At 34.2% G+C, this 21,546-nt stretch overlaps 1 protein-coding gene across 1 annotated transcript in view; it reads right to left on the reverse strand.

Annotated features, from left to right (window-relative positions):
• LOC101896226 (neuronal acetylcholine receptor subunit alpha-7-like) overlaps positions 1 to 21,546 on the reverse strand; it is a gene marked incomplete at its 5' end in the record, with an annotated part of 244,281 nt that overhangs the window by 65,229 nt on the left and 157,506 nt on the right. The window contains 1 exon segment of the mRNA NM_001308981.1: positions 15,516 to 15,710. Within this exon segment, the coding sequence (NP_001295910.1) occupies positions 15,516 to 15,710 (195 nt within the window).

Raw genomic sequence — 21,546 nt, forward strand, 5'->3', positions numbered from 1 at the left:
CTTAAACGATAATTTTTAAAAATATTTTTGAAGAGCTGTTAAGGGTATCTTGAAGTGAATATATGTAAATGGCTCTTAAACGGATTTTTTGCAAAACATTTTTGAAGGACTTTTAAAAGCTTAGAAAGGTGGATTTTTAAGAATATTTTTGAAGGACTGTTCAATGCTCTTAAACGGGAATTATAAACAATATTTTCGAGGGACCATTAAAGGCTCTTTTTAAGACTATAAAAGAATCTGAAACGGTAATTTTGAAAAATATTTCCAAACGTATTTCCGAGGTTCTGAAACGTGGATTTTTGAGAATACTCTTAAAGGTCTGGAAAAGGGATTTTAAGAATGTTTTTGAAGGACTGTTAAAAGTTTTTAGAGATTTTTAAAATATTTTTGAAATGCTGTTAAAGACCCTTTTGAAGTGTTTTTTTGAAAGACTATTCCAGGCTCTTAAAGGGAGATTTTTGGTAATATATTTGAAGAACTATTAAAGGCTCTTAAAGGGGGATTTAGCAGAATGTTTTTGAAGGACTATTAAGAGTTCTAAAAATGGATTTTGCGATAAAAATAATATTTTTGAAAGACTTTTAAGTGTTAAAGTGTTATTTTGAAGTATAATTTCGAAGGACGGTTAAAGGTTTTGAAACGGCAGTTTTGAAAAATATTTTTGAAAGACTTTTAAGGGCTCTAAAAGATCGATTTTCAGGAACATATTTGAAGGACTATTAAAGAAAGTTCTTTTAAAGGGTTTTTTAAGTACTATTCCAATCTCTTAAACGGGAATTTTAAGAATCTGAAACGAAAACTTTTAAGACTTTAAGAATATTTTAAAGTGCTATTAAAGGTTCTGAAATAGGATTATTTTAAATATTTTTGAAGTGCTGTTAAAGATTCTTAAACGGGGAATGTGTAGAATATTTTTGAAGGGCTGTTAATGGTGGATTTTCAAGAATATTTCTGATGGACTGCTTAAAGCTCCTTAACGGCGAATCTAAAAAATGTTTTTCGAAGATTCTTAAACGGGGATTTAACAGAATATTTTCAAAGGCTGTTAAAGGATCCCAAAGGTGAATTTTAAGAATAATTTTGAAAGAATAATAAAGGCTTTGAAACGATAATTTTGAAAAATATTTTCGAAGAACTGAAAGGTAAATTTTTGAGAATACTTATGAAAAGCTAATGAAATGTCTAAAGCGTGATTTTTTAAAAATATTTTGAAGGTAAATTAAAGGCTCTTAAACGGGAACTTTTACGGAGATTTTTAATAATATATTTGAAGAACTTTTAAAGTCCCTTAGGCGGGGATTTTGAAAAATATTTTGGAAATAATGTTAAAATGCTCTAAAAGGTGATTTTTAAGAATATTTTAAAAGGACGTTTACAGGCTCTGAAGTATGGATTTTTTTTTTATATTTTTGATTCTTTTTCAAAGGTCCTTAAAAGGAAATTTATAGAAGTCTTTGAAGGACTATTAAAGGCTCTTAAACGTGGATTTTTGAAAAAAGTTTTAGTGACATTAAACAGCCTTAAGGAATTTTTGAGTGGGTCTGAAAGGTGTATTTTTTTACGAATATATTTGAAGGACTACCAAGGACTTTGAAAGTGATAATTGAAGAATATTTTTAAGGCTATGATAGCTTTATTTTTGAGAATAATTTTTTAAAGACTGTTAAAGGCTCAAACCGGGACTATAAAACATTTATTTTAAGTACTATTGAAGGCTGGAAATTTTAATATTTAAGAAGGACTTTGAAAGTTGAATTTTTAAGTATAATTTTGAAGGTCTGTTAAAGGCTCTCAAACTAGATTTTATAGAATATTTTCAGAGGGCTGCTAATGGCTCTGAAATGGTAATTTTGAATAATAATTGGCCTAAAAAGTGTATTTTTATAAATATTTTTGAAGAACTATTAAAGGCACTCAAACTGGGATTTTGAAAAATATTTTGGAAATAATGTAAAATGTTCTGAAAAGTGAATTTTGAAAGATCATACGAGTGAATTTTTAAGAATATTTTTGAAGGATTGTTAAGGGTTTTGAAGCGTAAATTTTTAAGAATATATAGAATTTGTAAATAGGCCTGGACAGCGGGACCTAATATGGGATATAAAAAATAAAATATCTTTGAAGGGCTATCAAAGAACTTGAACGTTTTTAAGGCTGTAAAAAAATAATTTAAAGAACTTTTTTAAGGGCTTCAACCAGTCTGAAACTTGAATTTTTAAATAATTTTGAGGATAATATTCAAGAGCTTATGCCGTGGTTTTAAATGAAAATTCTTAAAGGACTGTCAAAAGATGTATGTGTCTATTTTTAAAAGACTGTCTACCAACCCAAAAATGGAGATTTTGAAAAAAGACAATTAGCAACACTGAAAGAATATTTTAAACAATTTTGTAAAAGACTATCCATGACCCAAGAACGAGAATTTTTGAGGAAAAAATTGAAAATGTATTTGAGGCTATGAAAACTTATTTTAAGAAAACTGTTGAAACAATAATATATGCTTTTAAATGTGGATTTTTAAAATAGACCACGTGAAACAACTTATTCCAAATTTTTCATTTTTAAATATTTATTAATTGTTGACTTTTGATCAATATATCCTTTCTGGCTGTTAATTTAGTTTAAGGTGAGAATTTGAAAAAAAAAATTTCCCAAATACTTTGAACTCCAACGTTTCCCAATCCTACTCCGAAATTCCAAAACAGCACACCTTGCTTATCACGCTAATTACAGCATATAACTATAAAATATGTATGCACTTCATACCTCTCATTTTGCCAAAAAATGTTGCCTATTTTTAGGCTTGTCTAAATAATGTTTTATGAATTCCCCATTTTATGTACCCAATCCGCTACATTTCCATTGCACTGCACCTTAATCCGCCTATCTGTTCCAACTACCCATACATAATTATAAATGAATGTGTGTGTGTGCTCTCATCCGAGCACATCTAACAAAGTATAGATTCCCAGGAATCTAATGCATAATTTTGGGAGGATTACACCCACATACATTGCCGTACATGGTTCGGCACTCACTATGCTAACTAAATAAAATTCCGAAAAACAAATCTCTACTCCTTCTGCCCTCCCCTTCCCTATGCTTTTTGATCACTTTTAATGGCATATTAAAATCTGGCATGCCTTCATTGCCGAGGTTTTGAATACCTAAAACTGTTTTCCGCTAAAGTGTTTTTATCCTTTTGTCGCAAAAACAACGCCAAAGAGGACTGTTAAGCAGGCATTTGTCAACCAAGCGTAAAATGCATTTTCTAATCCTGTATTTTTAGAGGGAGAGAGAGAGCATGAGATTTGAGTGCTTCGCAGGCAGTGTGTTTGCATAAAATTTCGCCCCGCAAACACACTCGCCAAACTTTGGGATACATTAATTTAAATCCACTCAAAACTCAGAATAAATAGTTGTTGTGTTTTCTTTATCCACTTACAGAGTTTCAAAGTTCCATCAACTGCAACAATGCTAATGAAAAAATGTGGTAAAGGGGATGAGGGTGCGAAGGGTAGCAGAAGAGGCGATGATGTTTGAGTTGCTTGATATGCAAATGGATCACTTGGAGGGTGTCAAAACCTTTTGGGGGGTTAGGTCATATGGCGACAAGATTTAAAAGCAAGTATGGCCAAGACCCTCACAATAGCTAAAGTCTGGATATTAGACTTAGACAAAAAGGTGACCTAAATTGATAATTTTTGCAAATATTATTTCTACAAAATAGGAATGCCTTCATTTGACCCAAAAAAAAAAAAAAAAAAAAAAAAAGCAAAAAAAAAAAAATAGGCAAAACGTGAAAAATACTTGAAAATCGGATCGGAGAAATCGTTACATGGGTTCTAAACAGAAATGTGAATCGATTTGACCCATTTTTTGCACCAATGATTTTTGGATGTAATTCAAAAGTCCCTGTCAAGTTTCAAAGCTCTATCCTAAATATAGCTAAATATATCTCATAATAGAGGCGACCCTTTGAAGGTTCTCAAGGAATAATTTGTATACCCTCAGCCTTATGGCTAGAGAGGGTAGAGGGTGAAATAAAAAACTGCAACAAAGTCAAACCCCATAATTTTTATTTCTTTTTTAATTTTATTGAATGAAAGCAAAAAATATCGGAAATAGCATCAAAATTTTAGAATAAGTTTAGATATGTTCGAATTGGTCACCATTGGAAGGAATTATGGCCTTCAAACGGCCAATGAAGCAGTCACATGCTGCGCAAATGTTGCTCTGCGGTATTTTGGAAAATTCCCGGCGAAGCGCTTGCTTGAGGTGATCGACACTTTGGTATTTTTTAGTGCCAACCTTGCTTTCCAAAATACTCCAGACACACAAGTCCAACGGATTGGAATTCGGAGATTTTGGTTTGATTTTGGTGGTCATTGTGCGCTGGAAATGAAGGGAGGGACCTCATTTTGTAACCAATTTTGGGTGGCGGTGGCGCGAGCTGAGTGCGATGGTGTTGAGTCCCGTTGGAATGTCCAACGTCAGCGGCCAAAATATTTGCGTGCCCAAGGCTTTAATACACCCTTCAGAATATTTTCGCAACAATATTTGGCATTTATTCTGATGCCATGGTCTATTAATACGAGCGGAGAGCGACCACTGGCTGTTATGGCGGCCCACACCATCATCGGAGCTCATGACCGGCACTTGACTTCTGTGCTGGTGGCAAGGCCAACCGAAGGTGCACATTTTCAGCTGACCCCTTTGGCAAGCCAACAACATCATTTTGTTTGTTTACAAACTGCTGGACAACGAATGTTTTCTCATCGTAGATAGAGAAACCCAAATTCGACAGTTCACCACTTTCGGCCAAGCGAAGCAATTCTTTAGCTCTTTTGAGTCTATTTTCTTTCTGTTGCGGTGTAAGTTCTTGTTTTTTTTTGGTATTTCAATGACATTATCCCGAGCTCATTTTTCAATATTTGCCGAATGGAATATTGCGATATGTTCAGCTCACGAGCCATTTTTCGGCCACTGCGATGCGGGTTTCGATCAAGTCGCTTCTTTACTTTTCGAACAATTTCTGCTGATGTTACTGTTTTCTTACGTCCACTTCCTTGACGTCGGCCTACGCTACCAGTGTCACGATAACGAGCGATGTTACGAGACACGAAAGATTTATTCCCATTTAAATGCTGGAGTGCTCTAACGATAGCCATAGCCACTTGTATTTTTCCAGCCAAATATAAAGAAATCACACTATTACGCTTGAATTCCGAATCACGAATAACTTCTTTTCAGGAAAACTCTCACCAAAATGCTTTTGTACGCTTGTAAACAATATAATGAGCTATCACTGGAATAATTTTAATAGCTGTCGGACGAGTGGCTTAGAAGTGACAGCTGTCTGAAGTGGGTTGCCGTTTTTTTTTTCATTTCAGCCTGTATTTGCAGTGTTTCTAAGGAGTTCTCTAAGAAAGGAGGTCATTTGACCCCCTAAACTTCATATAGAGGGGGATGAAGTTAATGAAAGAAATGTTCCTCATCAAATTTCATTAAGGGTTGCCGAGATGAGAAACTCTATAGGTTTAACACTTATTCCAAAAAATATAGGCTATAATGTGGGTATATAAAATAATAAATTTTATGTAATTGTTAATTTCGCCAATTTTGAAATTACAACAATTTCTCCCACAGAATTTCGTCATAGGTGTGTGGTGTCAATGCAAAACTTATTCTACATCGAATTTTACTAAGGGTCTAGGAACAAAGGAAATCTCTAAGTATAATAAATAGCAAAAATACATGAGCAACAATTTGGGTATTTAAAGAAGGGAACATTTACGGTGGTTTTAGGGAGTTATCTAAGGAAAGAGGTCGTTTGACCCCCAAAACTTCATCTAAGGGGAATAGTGTTAGTGAAAGAAATATTCCTCACCAAATTTCACTATGGGTTACCGAAATGTGAAACTCTATAGATCTAACCCATATACCAAAAAATATAGGTTACAATGTAGAGGTATAAAATAATCACTTTTATAAAATTGTAAATTTCGTCCTTTTTAGAAATTACACCAATTTCTCCCACAGAACTTCATCACAAATGTTTGGTGTCAATGGGAAACTTATTCTACATCGAATTTTACTGTGGGTCTCGGAACAAAGGATATCTCTAAGTATAATAAATAGCAAAAATACATGAGAAACAATTTGGGTATTTAAAAAAGGGAACATTTACGGAGGTTTTAAGGTGTTATCTCAGAAAAGAGGTCATTTGACCCCCTAAAACTCCATCTAGGACGAATGGAGTTAATGAAAGAAATATTCCTCATCATATTTCACTATAGGTTACCGAAATGTGAAACTCTATAGATCTAACCCATATTCCAAAAATATAAGCAACAAAGAGGGCATAAAAATAACCACAATTTTATAGAATTGTATATTTCGTCAATTTTGAAATTACACCGATTTCTGCCACAGAACTACATCAAAGGTGTTTAGTGGCAATGACAATTTTATTCTACATCGAATTTCGCTAAGGGTCTCGGAACAAAGAAAATTCTTAAGTATAATATATATAGCAACAAAAATATGGGTAACAATTTGGGTATTTAAAAATTTAATCTTATTATTTGCGTTGTTTTAATAGAGTTATCTCTTATCTTGAAATTTTTTTGTGAGATATATTTTTGGGACACCATCCACCTAATACGATTTTTTTTTGATTACTTCCGGTCGTCAGCTTGAAAAAAATCAGAGAAAAAATGTATCAATTAAAGGAATTTCTTTTCTTTTATGACGTCATTTTCCTAAAACGAAGCTTTGTTGGAGATTTTTCCACAAACTCACAGAACCTTTAAGAACCTCTAGTAGAATTCTATGATGAATATAATGTTTGAATAATTTGACTTGTTACGATCCTGTTTAGAAGTGGTTATTAACTACATTTTAAAAAAAGGACCAAAAAAACCCAATTTTTTGACTCATTTGAGGGCTAACATCGAAATATTTATGATATGTTTAACAATGATTTTAAGGTAGACACTATACACTTAAAATGCCTGATTCTGTAAAATTTTAATTCGAAATTTTAAAATAAATTTGTAGAGGGAGGGAACTGACCCCCCCCCCCCCTTTATTTAGTTTAATTTGTGATGTAAACTTTCAAAACGCCGATACTCGTGCCTTCTACTTTCGGTGTCTACTTTCATAATCTGCAAGAATTTCCCTGTAGTTATTTTAGGCTGTGAAAATATTATTATACCCTCCACCATAGTATGGAGGGTATATCAAGTTTGTCATTCCGTTGGTAACACCTCGAAATATTCATTTTAGACCCCACAAATATATAAATTCTTGATCAGCATAAAGTTCTATGTCGATTTAGCAATGTCCGTCCGTCCGTCCGTCTATGGAAATCATTCTAGCATCCAAACGAAATAAAGTAGGTTGATAAAATTTTACTCAAATGCGTATTATACCTGCAGGATTTTTGGTATTGAAAATGGGCCATATAGATCCACGTCTTCCTATAGCCCCCATATAACGGTACCTCCCGATATGCGGTATTTTGATGATTTGAGGGATATTATTTACCGGAATTGTTTCAGTTTTGGTATTTGAAGTTCGTATTGGATACTACGGCTTAAGACAGAAAATGGGCTATGTAAGTTCACGTCTTCCTATAACCCCCATATAACGGTACCTCCCGATATGCGGTATTTTGATGATTTGAGGGATATTATTTACCGCAATTGTTTCAGTTTTGGTATTTGAAGCTGATAATGAATACTACAGCCTATGACAGAAAAATGTCTGTGCAGGTCCACGTCTTCGTATAGCTCCCATATAACGGTACCTCCCGAAATGCGGTATTTTGCTGATTTTAGCGACATTATTTACCGGAATTGTTTCAAATTACGTATATAGAGTTCGTAGTGGGAACTACAGCCTATGACAGAAAATTGTCTGTGCAGGTCCACGTCTTCGTATAGGTCCCATATATCAGTACCTCCCTATATTCCGATATTTTGACGAGTTTAGGTGCAATACCCACCGAAATTGTTTAAGATGTCTTATTTGACGTTCGTAATAGAAGCTATAGCCTGTGACAGAAAATTGTCTATGTTGGTCCAGGTCTTCGCACAGCTCCGATATAACGGCACCTCCCTATATACGATACTTTGATGATTTTAGCTACATTATTCAGCGTTCATTTCAAGTTTCGAATTTGAATATGATAATGATTTATGACAAACAATGCCTATGTAGGTCGACGTCGTATAGACCCTAATATAACGGCTATATTCGGTATTTTTAAGATTTATTTTTTTTAAGATTTAAATAGAATTTTTAAAGGATTTAATTTTTTCAAAGTTCGGCCTAGCTGAACTTACTGCTTTTTAACTTGTTAAAAATTGGTTTTTATATCTTAAATTGTTTTCCTTGAAAAAAATATTTTTTCAAATTTATTTCATGACCCCAAAAAAAGTTCAATTTTCCAGAATTTTTTCTTTATACCCTGCCACATTTCCCTGTCCCTTATTATCCCCTTCACCCAAAATATTGTCACAAATGTAAAGTTAATTCCAATTCAATCCCCCAAAAATTTTAAGTAGACGAAATAATTAGCAGTCTGGCGATGTGAAAGCATTTGCAAATCCATGGTTTTAGGTGGCTTGTCGCTGATTGTACACCGCACGCACACACACACACACTTTGTGCGTTTTCTATTTATCTGCAAGTGTATGTGTGTGTGTGTTCGTGTGCGTATTAACAACTATGTAAATTACATTGTAAATTCAAAGGCTTCAACAAATGGACCACAAGGCCCAACACCAGTCGACCAGTATTTACCACAAACACTGGAATTTGATTTGCGAAATGGCCACACTTAAGACTAAACACCAAGTTATTTATCAGAGAGAGGTTGGGGGTGGTAGGAAAAGGAGGGGAGGGGAAAGAATTTGCCATGAGAGACAATTCCAATGTAATGATGTGTCTTTGTGTTTAATTAGGCTGGCTGTAACACCGGTATAATTGATAAAGACACACATTTTTGGGAATGCGTATTTACAAAGTGTTGCCTACTTTGGGGAGGGTAGTATGGAAAATTATGTTGCCTGCATTTGGGGAGTTTGCTGTGGAATTTTAAGTGATGTGGCCTGATTTCAGGAAGGTTTCACATCAGCTCCTCAGTTTGTTGAATCACTTACCTACAATTTTTTATTTGTGTGTGTTTTTTTTTTTTTTTTTGTCCCACAAAAAGGAAAAAAATCTTGTCCTTGTGCCCGAAAAACTGTTTGCCTTTTCACAAGAAAAATTGGTTTCTTTCCTTAGCCTGTATTTCTTCTTCTTCTTCTGTTTCTTCTTTCTATTTATTTTAAGTTTGTTTGCCTAAAACGTCTTTGGCCTTTAAGTGTTGCTCGCCCATTCTGCTGGTCAATTTGCCGTGATCGTTTCGTTTGTCTTTACTTTCCTCCCCCTCCATCAGCTGCGGGCTGAGCAGATATCAAAATGCAAATTTTATGCAGGTCACTTTGGTGTTGTTTTTGCACAACCGAAGCGTATTTATGTACAGACAATTTAAAATAGTTATATCTTGTGGCTTGCATTTTTCCTAGGGTGCATTTTGAAGGATTTATTTCGTTTGTCAAATATTTAACAATGTTAAGTTAATTTAGCAAAGGCCACAACCATACCAAGAACGGATGGGGGGACAAGGGGAGGCCATGGGATTTTGAGAATGTCACTGGAGCAGAAAAAGTAGACCTTGACACAAATGTTGCTTTGGCAGCATTCAAATACAGAAATTATGAAGATGTGGTTTAAAAAAGAAAAAAAATGTCTTGTGGCAACTTAAAGATTTTGGGAAAAGGGTAAATTATGAATTTATGCAATATTAAAATATTAAATATAGTGAATTTTCCTGAAGAAGATCTTTTATTATTTGACGGAGAATATTTTTTCCATTGACAACATCTCTCTAAGAGGAATTTTTGGTAATCAAATATCCCCTGCAGCAAATTAACTTTGAAAACAAAGCAAAGAGTTTTTCTTTTTTTGGGAACCTAAATGGCTACCCATTTTTTGTTGCTATATGTTGTTCTAAACGATTTACCTTATTCTGGGACCCCTAGTAAAATTCGATCAACAATAATTTTCCCATTGACAATAATTCCCTATAATGGAGTCTTCTAAGGAAAATCGGCACAGTTCAAAAAATGGACGAAATTAAAAAAAAATATATATAAACATTTTTTATTCTGCACAATCACATTATAACCTATATTTTAGAAATATGGGTTATATTTACCGATTTTTTGTGTGTAGCAACTTATAGTGGAATTTGATGACGAACAATTTTTCTATTGACATCAACTCTCTTAGATCGATTTTTGTTGGTCAAATGACCACTCTTCGGAAATAACTCCTTAAAATAACGCAAATAAATAAATAATATTTTTAAATATCCAATTTTCTGGCCATATTTTTGTTGCTTTATGTTCCTTTTTGCGATTTCCTTTGTTTTGAGGCTCATAGTCAAATTCGATCTAGAACAAAATTTTCATTGACACCCAGCTCATAAAATGGCATCTTCTGGGAGAAATTGACATCAGTTCATACAAAGTACAAAAAAAAAATTTGCTATTTTTAACCACTACATTGTAAGCTATGTTTTGGAAGTATGTATTATATCTACCGATTTTTTGTGTGAGGTAACTTATAGTGGAATTTGGTGAGGAACAATTTTTCTATTGACATCAACTCTCTTTGATCGATTTTTGTGGGTCAAATGGCCGCTTTTCGGAAATAACTTCTTAAAAATAACGCATATAAATAAATAATATTTTTAAATCCCCAAATTGTTGCCAATATTTTTGTTGCTATCAGTTCTTCTTACATATTTCTTTTGCTTCAAAACCCATAGTGAAATGCGATCTAGAATAAAATTTTCATTGACACCTAGCTCATAAAATGGCATCTTCTGGGAGAAATATACATCACTTCATACAAAGTACAAAAAAATAATAAAAATGTTGCAATTTTTAACAATTACATTGTAACCTATTTTTTTCTAAATATGGGTTATATCTCCAGATTTTTTGCGTGTGGTGACTTATAGTAGAATTTGGTGAGGAATATTTCTTCCATTGGAATTATACCTCTAAAATGGATTTTTGGTGGTCAAATGGCCTCTTTTTCGAATTAACAGCCTGAAAACAAAGACAAAAGTTCCTTGTCCTAAATGCCCAAGTTGTTGGCCATATTTCGTTCCTATGTATAACAACTACCGATTTCCTTTGTTTTGAGATCCATAATAAAATTTGGTGTAGAATAATTTTTCCATTGACACCAAATCCCTATGATGAAGTTCTGTGGCAGAAATTGGTGTAATTTCAAAATTGAGGAAATTTACAATTTTTAGAATTGATTATTTTATACCTCCACATTGTAACCTATCCTTTTTTGGAATATGGGTTAAATCTATTGAGTTTCTTATATCGGCGACCCATAGTGAAATTTGATAAGGGTTATTTTTCTTATTGACACTATCCCCCCTAAATGGAGTTTTAGGGGCTCAAACGACCTCTTTTCTGAGATAACTTCTTAAAAACACCGCAAATGTGCCCTTCTTTAAATACCTCAAATGTTATCCATATTTTTGTTGCTAAATATTTTACTTATCGATTTCCTTTGTTCCGAGACCCCTAGTGAAATTCTATGTAGAATACACTTGTCATTGACACCAAACATCTATGATGAAGTTCTGTGGGAGTTAATGGCGTAATTTCAATATGGACGAAATTTACAATGATATAAAATTGGTTATTTTATATACTCAGATTGTAACCTATCCTTTTTTGGAATATGTGTTAGATCTATTGAGTTTCTTATTTCGGCGACCCATCGTGAAATTTGATGAGGAACATTTCTGTCATTGACACTATCCCCCCTAGATGTAGTTTTAGGGGCTCAAACGACCTCTTTCTGAGATAACTCCTTAAAAACACCGCAAATGTGCCCTTCTTTAAATACCTCAAATGTTATCCATATTTTTGTTGCTAAATATTTTACTTATCGATTTCCTTTGTTCCGAGACCCCTAGTGAAATTCTATGTAGAATACACTTGTCATTGACACCAAACATCTATGATGAAGTTCTGTGGGAGTTAATGGCGTAATTTCAATATGGACGAAATTTACAATGATATAAAATTGGTTATTTTATATACCCACATTGTAACCTATCCTTTTTTGGAATATGGGTTAAATCTATTGAGTTTCTTATATCGGCGACCCATAGTGAAATTTGATAAGGGTTATTTTTCTTATTGACACTATCCCCCCTAAATGGAGTTTTAGGGGCTCAAACGACCTCTTTTCTGAGATAACTTCTTAAAAACACCGCAAATGTGCCCTTCTTTAAATACCTCAAATGTTATCCATATTTTTGTTGCTAAATATTTTACTTATCGATTTCCTTTGTTCCGAGACCCCTAGTGAAATTCTATGTAGAATACACTTGTCATTGACACCAAACACCTATGATGACGTTCTGTGGGAAATATTGGCGTAACTTCAATGTGGACGAAATTTACAATTACATAAAATTGATTATTTTATACCTCCAAATTGTAACCTATCCTTTTTTGAAATATGGGTCCAATTTTTTGAGTTTCACATATCGGCGACCCATACCAGAATTTGATAAGGAACATTTCTCTCATTGATACTATCCCCCTTAGATGGAGTTTTAGGGGCTCAAACGACCTCTTTTCTGAGATAACTTCTTAAAAACACCAAAAATGTTCCCTTCTTAAAATACCCAAATTATTACCCATATTTTTGTTGCTAAATATTTTTTTTATCGATTTCCCTAGTTCCGAGACCCCTAGTGAAATCGGATGTAGAATACACTTGCCATTGACACCAAACACCTATGATGAAGTTCTGTGGCAGAAATTGGTGTAATTTCCAAAATTTACGAAATTTGCAATCATATTAAATTGATAATTTTATATACCCATATTGTAACCTATATTATTTTGGAATATGGGTTAAATCTATAGAGATTCTTCTTTCCGTGACCCATAGTGAAATTTGATAAGGGTTATTTTTCTTATTGACACTATCCCCCCTAAATGGAGTTTTAGGGGCTCAAACGACCTCTTTCTGGAATAACTCCTAAAAAGCACCCAAAAATTTTCCTTTCTTTAAATATCCAAATTATTACCCATATTTTTGTTGCTAAATATTTTACATATCGATTTCCTTTGTTCCGAGACCCCTAGTGAAATTCGATATAGAATAAAATTGTCATTGACACCAAACACCTATGATGAAGTTCTGTGAGAGATATTGGCGTAATTTCAATGTGGACGAAATTTACAATTATATAAAATTTTCTATTTCATGTACCCACATTGTAACCTATCCTTTTTGGGAATATGGGTTCAATCTATTGAGGTTCGCATATCGGCGACCCATACTAGAATTTGATAAGGAACATTTCTTTCATTGACACTATTCTCCCTAGATGGAGTTTTAAGGGCTCAAACGACCTCTTTTTTGAGATAACTCCTTAAAAACAACGCAAATTTTCCTTTCTTTAAATATCAGAATTATTACCCATATTTTTGTTGCTAAATATTTCACTTATAAATTTCCTTAGTTCCGAGACTCACAGTGAAATTCAATGTAGAATACACTTGTCATTGACACCAAATGCCTATGATGAAGTTCTGTGGGAGATATTGGCGTAATTTCAATATGGACGACATTTGCCATTATATAAAATTGGTTATTTTATACACCCACATTGTAACCTATCCTTTTTTGAAATATGGGTTCAATCTATTAAATTTCATATATCGGCAACCCATACAAGAATTTGATAAGGAATATTTCTCTCATTGACACTATCTCTCCTAGATGGAGTTTAAGGGGCTCAAACGACCTCTTTTCTGAGATAACTCCTTAAAAACACCGCAAATGTTCCTTTCTTTAAATACACAAATTATTACCCATATTTCTGTTGCTAAATATTTTATTTATCGATTTCCTTTGTTCCGAGACCCCTAGTGAAATTCGATGTAGAATACACTTGTCATTGACACCAAACACCTATGATCAAGTTCTGTGGGAGATATTGGCGTAATTTCAATATGGACGAATTTTACAATTATATGAAATTTTCTATTTCATGTACCCACAGTGTAACCTATCCTTTTTTGAAATATGGGTCCAATTTTTTGAGTTTCACATATCGGCGACCCATACTAGAATTTGATAAGGAAAATTTTTCTCATTGGCACTATCTCCCCTAGATGGAGTTTTAGGGGCTCAAACGATCTCTTTTCTGAGATTACTTCTTAAGAACACCGAAAATGTTCCCTTCTTTAAATATCCAAATTATTATCCACATTTTTATTGCTAAATATTTTACATATCGATTTCCTTTGTTCCAAGACCCCTAGTGAATTTCGATGTAGAATACACTTGTCATTGATACCAAACATCTATGATGAAATTCTATGGGAGATATTGGCGTAATTTCATTATGGACGAATTTTACAATTATATAAAATTGGTTATTTTGAATAGCCACATGGCAACCTTTATTTTTTAGGAATATAGGTTAAATCTATTCAGTTTCTTATTTCGGCGACCTATAGTGAAATTTGATAAGGAACATTTCTCTCATTGACACCATCCCCCGTAGATGAAGTTTTAGGGGATCAAATGACTTATTTTTTGAGATAACACCTTAAAAACACCGCAAATGTTCCCTTCTTAAAATACCCAAATTATTACCCATATTTCTGTTGCTAAATATTTTATTTATCGATTTCCTTTGTTACGAGACCCCTAGTGAAATTCGATGGAGAATAAAATTGTCATTGATACCAAACACCTATGATGAAGTTTTGTGGGAGATATTGGCGTAATTTCAATATGGACGAAATTTACAATTATATAAAATTGGTTATTTATATAAACACATTGCAACCTTTATTTTTAGGCATTTAGGTTAAATCTTATTTCGGCGATCCATAGTGAAATTTAATGAGGAACATTTTCCCTATTAACACCATCCTCCGTAGACGAAGTTTTAGGGGGTCAAATGACTTCTTTTCTGAGATAACACCTTAAAAATATCGCATATGTTAAATATTTCTTTATTCTTCAATAATTTCCATAGAGGTGGATTTTTCTAATATATTTTCAAGGACCTCCGGAATTTTTACACATGTTTGAAAACCAGGCCAGGAACTAAGATTTTTTTAGAAAATATTTTTCTCGGACCTTCCAAAAACATGGACATTTTAAAGGGTATTTTTCAAGGTAGATTATTGAAATGGACATTTTCAATAATGTTTTTAAAGGGGATATTTCTGAACAATACCTTATCGGACGTCCCAATATCGTAATATTTTTTTTTTTTGTTATTGTTGTCAAGTTTTTTTTTTTGTGAATTTTTTTACATTTTCACATTTTTTATAGATTCAATTTCAATTTTCATATATCAATATATTTAAAAATCGTCTCCAACTTACCCAACGATAACTTTTCACCCGAATCCGGTGGCAGTGTGAAGCCCAATAAAGCCATCGATGCTATCAGAACACAGGGTATAATTAAATTAAAAAAATAATACAACGTTCGTCGTCGTATGATGATGGCAAATGTTATATCGATATACGGTTCCGGACAGCAGTTGTAGTAGATCTCATTGCGTTTGCCGGGAACGCCTAGAATTGTGCAGGGGGTGGAATAGAAAGGAAAAAGGAAATTGTAAGAAAATTAATAACAATTACAAGAAGTGAGTACATGAATAAAATATGTTTGTAATAAAATATATTTGAATTTTGTTTCCTTTTTGTTTTCAAGTTTTTTTTTTTTTTTTTGTTTTGGTGATGATGTCTTTGAATGTGAAATTGAAATGAATTGAATGGAATATGAGATAGAAATATGTTTCCTGCCAATGACAATTTCAATGTTGACGAATAATGTATGAGAGATTTTATTGGAGAAATATTTAAGATGTTTGAAAAATGAAAAATATCAGAAGGATGTACCATGCCAAAAGATGATAAAGTTACATGCCATAATGGAGAGGTAAAAGGGGAGGATGGGAAGGGATATTTTTCATTTTTTTTTTTTACATAAGAATTATTTGAGAGTGTTTTGTTGTATAAATACAGGTACCATGCAGTATAAATATAGGAGAATAAGTTTTTAATTTGAAGCAATTTTATGGAGCCCCTAAAAGTATGCACGAAAAATGCTCAAAGACACATAAAGAAATAGCCATAATTATTTATCTGGCCTTGTGAAGTTGTTCTTACAACAAAAGACCTTGAGGAGGTCTTCTTTTATTGGAAGACCTTGGATAGGCCTTCTTTAAATTAAAAAATATGAGGAGGTCTTCTGTTTGTAACAGGCCTTGGGAAGGTCATCTATCAATAAAAGGTCTTCTTTCAATAGAAAAACTTTTTCTTCCAAAAGTAGACATTGTGAAGGCCTTCTGTCAACAGACGACCTTGGGAAGGTTTTCTTTCAATAGAAAACCTTGAGGAGGTCTTCTTTCATTAGAAAACCTCGAGGAGGTCACCTCGAAAGTACACATTGTGAAGGCCTTCTGTCAATAGACGACCTTGGGAAGGTCTTCCTTCAATAAAAAGTCCTGAGGAGGTCTTCTGTCAATAGAAGACTTTGGGAAGATCGTCTATCAATAAAAGGTCTTCTGAAGGTCTGCTTTCAATAGAAGACCATATTCTTCCGAAAGTAGAAAGTAGAAGGCCTTCTGTCAACAGACGACCTTCGGAAGTTCTTCTTTCAATAGGTACCATGCAGTATAAATATAGGAGAATAAGTTATTAATTTGAAGCAATTTTACGGAGCCCCTAAAAGTATGCTTGAAAAATGCTAAAAACATATAAAGAAATAGCCATAATAATTTATGTGACCTATCTATGGAAGACATTGTGAAGTTGTTCTTACAACAGAAGACATTGGGGAGGTCTTCTTTTAATGGCAGACCTTGTGAAGGCATTCTTTCAATAGAAAACCTCAAGGAGGTCTTCTGTTAGTAGCAGGCCTTGGGAAAGTCATCTATCAATAAAAGGTCTTCTTCCAATAGAAGACCTTATCCTTCCGAAAGAAGTACATAGAGGAGGTCTTTTGTCAATAGAAGGTCGTGTAAAGGTCTTCTGTCAGTAGAAGACCTTGTGAAAGTCTTATTTCTATAGAAGACCTTGTGAAGGTATTTTTTCGATAGAAGGCCTTCAGGAGGTCTTTTTTCAATAGAACCCCTTGTCAAAGTCTTCTGTCAAAATAAGACCTTATGAAAGTTTTCTGTCAATAGAAGACCTTGCTGAGGTCTTCTGCCAAGAGAAGACCCCTTCTGAAGGTTTTCTTTCAATAGAAGACCTTCTTCAGGCCTTTTGTCAATAGAAGACCATGGTAATGTATTCTTTCCTTAGAAGACCTATCGCTGGTCTCCTTTCCATAGTAGACCTGTTGCAGGTCTTTTTTTTCATAGAAGACCTGGCGCAGGTCTTCTTTTCATAGAAGGCCGGGTGCATTTCTTCTTTCAATTGAATACCTGGCACAGGTCTTCTTGCCATAGAAGACCTGGTGTAGTTCCTCTTTCCATAGAAGACCTGGTGCAGGTCGTCTTTCCATAAAAGGCCTGTTGCAGGATTTCATGCCATAGAAGACCCGTTACAGGTCTTCTTGCCATAGAAGACTTTGTGAAGGTCTTCTTGCCATAGAAGACCTTTTGCAGGTCTTCTTACCATAGAAGACCTGATGAAGGTCTTCTTGCCATAGAAGACCTGGTGCATGTCTTATTGGCATGGAAGACCTGATGCAGGTCTTCTTGTCATAGAAAACCTGTTGCAGGTCTTCTTTACGTAGAAGACCTGATGCAGGTCTCCTTCTCATAGAAGACCTGATGCAGACCTTCTTTCCATAGAAGACCTGGTATAGGTCTTCTATCCATTGAAGACCTGGTTCAGGTCTTTTTTCCATAGAAGACCTGGTTCAGGTCTTCTTTATGTAGAAGACCTGCTGCAGGCCTACTTTACGTAGAAGACCTGTTGCAGGTCTTCTTGTCATAGACCTGATGCAGGTCTTCTTGCCATAGAAGACCTGGTGCAGGTCTTCTTTCCGTAGAAGACCTGGTACAGGTCTTCTTTCCGTAGAAGACCTGGTACAGGCCTTCTTTCCGTAGAAGACCTGGTACAGGTCTTCTTGCCATAGAAGACCTGATGCAGGTCTTCTTGCCATAGAAGACCTGGTGCAGGTCTTCTTTCCGTAGAAGACCTGTTACAGGTCTTCTTGCCATTGAAGACCTGGTGAGGTTCTTTTTTCTTTGAGGACCTGGTACAGGTCTTCTTGCCATAGAATATCTGGTGCAGGTCTTTTTGCCATAGAAGAGCCGATACAGTTCTTCTTGTCATAGAAGACCTGTTACAGGTCTTCTTTCCGTAGAAGGTATAGGTCTTCTTACCATAGAAGACCTGATGCAGGTCTTCTTGCCATAGAAGACCTGGTGCAGGTCTACTTCCCATAAAATACCTTGTCAAGGTCTTCTCTGAAAAACCCTTAAAAGCTTTTAACCTTTAAATTTTTGAATGCAATTCAAACGCCTAAAAGTAGGCTAACCTATTTCCATGTTGTTTATCAATCCTAGAATTATATCAACATTTTCAATTACTTTACTTCGCCTATATTTTTTTTGTGGAAATTGTTTAGTATTTTTTTTAAGAGCCGCTGGTGTGGGGGAGACAATTGAAAAAAAAAAAAAAAAAAGCGGGAAATGTTAAATTGATTGGCTGACGATTGCTTTGATTACATTGTGTCATTAAAACGGACACACCAACGGAAAAGGAGACAAGGAGGAGACAAAAACTCCACAGATACCCGAAAAAAGCACACACATACACACCCAACTTAAATACAATTCTCCTCCAACGAAGCAGTGAATATTTTAACAATCAAACAATTTGCAACTTGCCAAATGGATGGAAAAACTAATGGAAAAAAAAAACAGCAGCTAACGGGGAGTCAAACAAAAAAACTACAAATCAATTGCATGTAGAATTAATTGAAAATTCAACAACAACAGCCAAGAATGTAAAATTCCAAAAAAAAGTAGACAAAGCGAATTAGCAAAAAACGGCAAGGGGGGGAGCCGGTTCCCACTTTACAGCTCCCACCACCCAATAACACAAAATGTAAAGTGAAATCTTGGATGCAATCTAAATGGGTTTTGTGTTTAGTCTCTTTTTTCCACTTGTTTTGTATTGCCAACCATTCCCCCCCCCCCCCTACTCCCCCTCCCCACACAATTTCCCGCTGGCAATTGTAATGTTTTGAAATTTGCATAAAATTCCACACTTTTTCAGGTTAACTTCTAAGTGGCCCCCATATATATGGGGATGTGTGTGTTAGTGTATGTGGCTCTCAGTGTGTACACAAACCACCACAAATGTATAGCAACATTTGTGCAACTTTCCGGTTTGTGTCGTTTGTTCTCCATTCTGGAATTTCTTTATTTACATTTGCTGTTGATGTTCTCTTTTTCTCTTTTTTGTTTTTGCTAGTGACTCACAAAAACAAAAATAAATTCTCCCCTGTTTTCAAAGCATAGTTTTTTGTGTTTACAAAAATTGTTGGTGGAAAAAAGCAGCATACTTTTAGGATACTTAATTAAATTTGAACTGGACAGTGGCGGCATACTATTTTGGGTACTATATTAAATTGGACTGCACAAGAGCATACTTTTAGGAGACATATATTAAATTCGGCTGAATTGGTGTGTGTGTTTTATTAGATTTTAGGTAAAAAAGAGAAAATGGTAATTCCTGGTAATGGAAGTAACAAATTTTGCAATGATAAAAATTAGATATGAGGATTAAAAAAAAAAACTTACATACATGCGTATAATAATTAAGGTAGGAGAAAGGAGAACTTTTTTTAACATAGGAGAATTTTTTAAACATCTCAAACAAAACTTGAAAAAAAATGTAGACTTCTTCATTTATCCCCAGAAGATTTAAATTACCTACAGCAGCCTTTTAGGGTCTTCTATTGCTGGAAGAAACTTGTAAGGCAAGTTGGAATGACTTCTTCCCATAAAATATTATTAGAGGATTCATGGACGATTTTTAAACGCCTTCCATTCGAAAAAGTTTGTTAAAAAATTTTTGACAATATCAAAATTATCTTGTTTTTTTTTTTTGGGCTTGAAGACCTTTAGTGTTTTTTACTTTGGGAAAAAAAGCGTTAGGCAAGGACCTTTAAGAAAATTTGGAAAAAAAAGCCTTAGACAAGGACCTTTAAGAAAATATGAAGATCTTCAGTCCAAAAAAAAAAAAAAAAAAAAAAAAACTCAAAGAACCCTCTTTCCATAAAAGGCCATCTCAAATTCGTCTCGTTTTTTTATTTGTTTATTTTTTGTGGGGGGGGTTTTCTGAAGCATTTACCATATTTCACGTTCGAAAAAAATTAAAGAAGGTATGAGGTATATACAGAAAACCTATAGAAAAACTTCTATCTACGAAAGATTGTCAAAGAAATTTGTTTCCATGAAAGACCCTCTGAATGCCTTGCCTTTTTTTTATTTTAAAATTATCAAATGTGGCTTCTGAGAGTATTTTTCCCAGATCTTTTGGGAAAAAATTCAAAGGAGGATCTTTATCAGACTACTCTGCACAAACTTCCAGCGTTGAGTTTCATAAGGATGTTTGGCCGACTTTCAATAATTTCTAAGTGTATTTTTGGGGCATTCGCCCAGACGCCCTAACAAGTGCAAGCCTGTAATTTTTGATAAGAACTTTGGGCTACCCTTAACCGCAATCAAGCAAGCATTTTTAAAAGAATTTTGGACGGACTTTAATTACCTTTAATGGAAAATTTTTAAGGAATATTGAACGACTCTTAAGAGCTTCCAAACTTGGTGTTTTTAAGGAATTTTGGGCGACTTCAATGCTGGAGTTGTTTTTGAGGAATTTTGGGCGACTTCTATTGCCCTCAAATTGAGGATCTTTAAAGAGGTTTTGGGCAACTTTAAATAATATTTAAGCGCGAACTTTTTTTTATGGAATTTTCGGTTACTCTTGTCTGTCTGCCGGTTTTGCCGACAGATGTATACCCTCAGCCAATTTTCGATGATTTAAATATATTTTGACTTCTGTTATGATTATTCATATGTTTGACCCACTATGAAGTAGGTTTCGAACGAATGAGCCAATATTTTCCATTTCGTATCCGACCTAAAAATTATAACAAGAATACTGCGACGTTCCAGATTTGGACTATATCGACTACTTCCTTCACTTCATATGAACATAAAAAATGTTAAAATGTGCTTGAGATATGACGAATGTCCAAAGTTTCCTTGTTCATACTTCATCTAATGCAGATAAAGATGGTAAGGATGGTATGGCCACAATTACAAGAAAATCAAACATTTATATCCAGTTTTATGCAAAGTCACAAATTCTACATTCATCTCAGAGAAATATTTAGATATAGCAATTTGCACAAATTCGCTGACTTGTTTCCAGAAGAAATGGT

Source organism: Musca domestica, unplaced genomic scaffold, assembly GCF_030504385.1.
Source record: "Musca domestica strain aabys unplaced genomic scaffold, Musca_domestica.polishedcontigs.V.1.1 62, whole genome shotgun sequence".
Taxonomy (NCBI): domain Eukaryota; kingdom Metazoa; phylum Arthropoda; class Insecta; order Diptera; family Muscidae; genus Musca; species Musca domestica.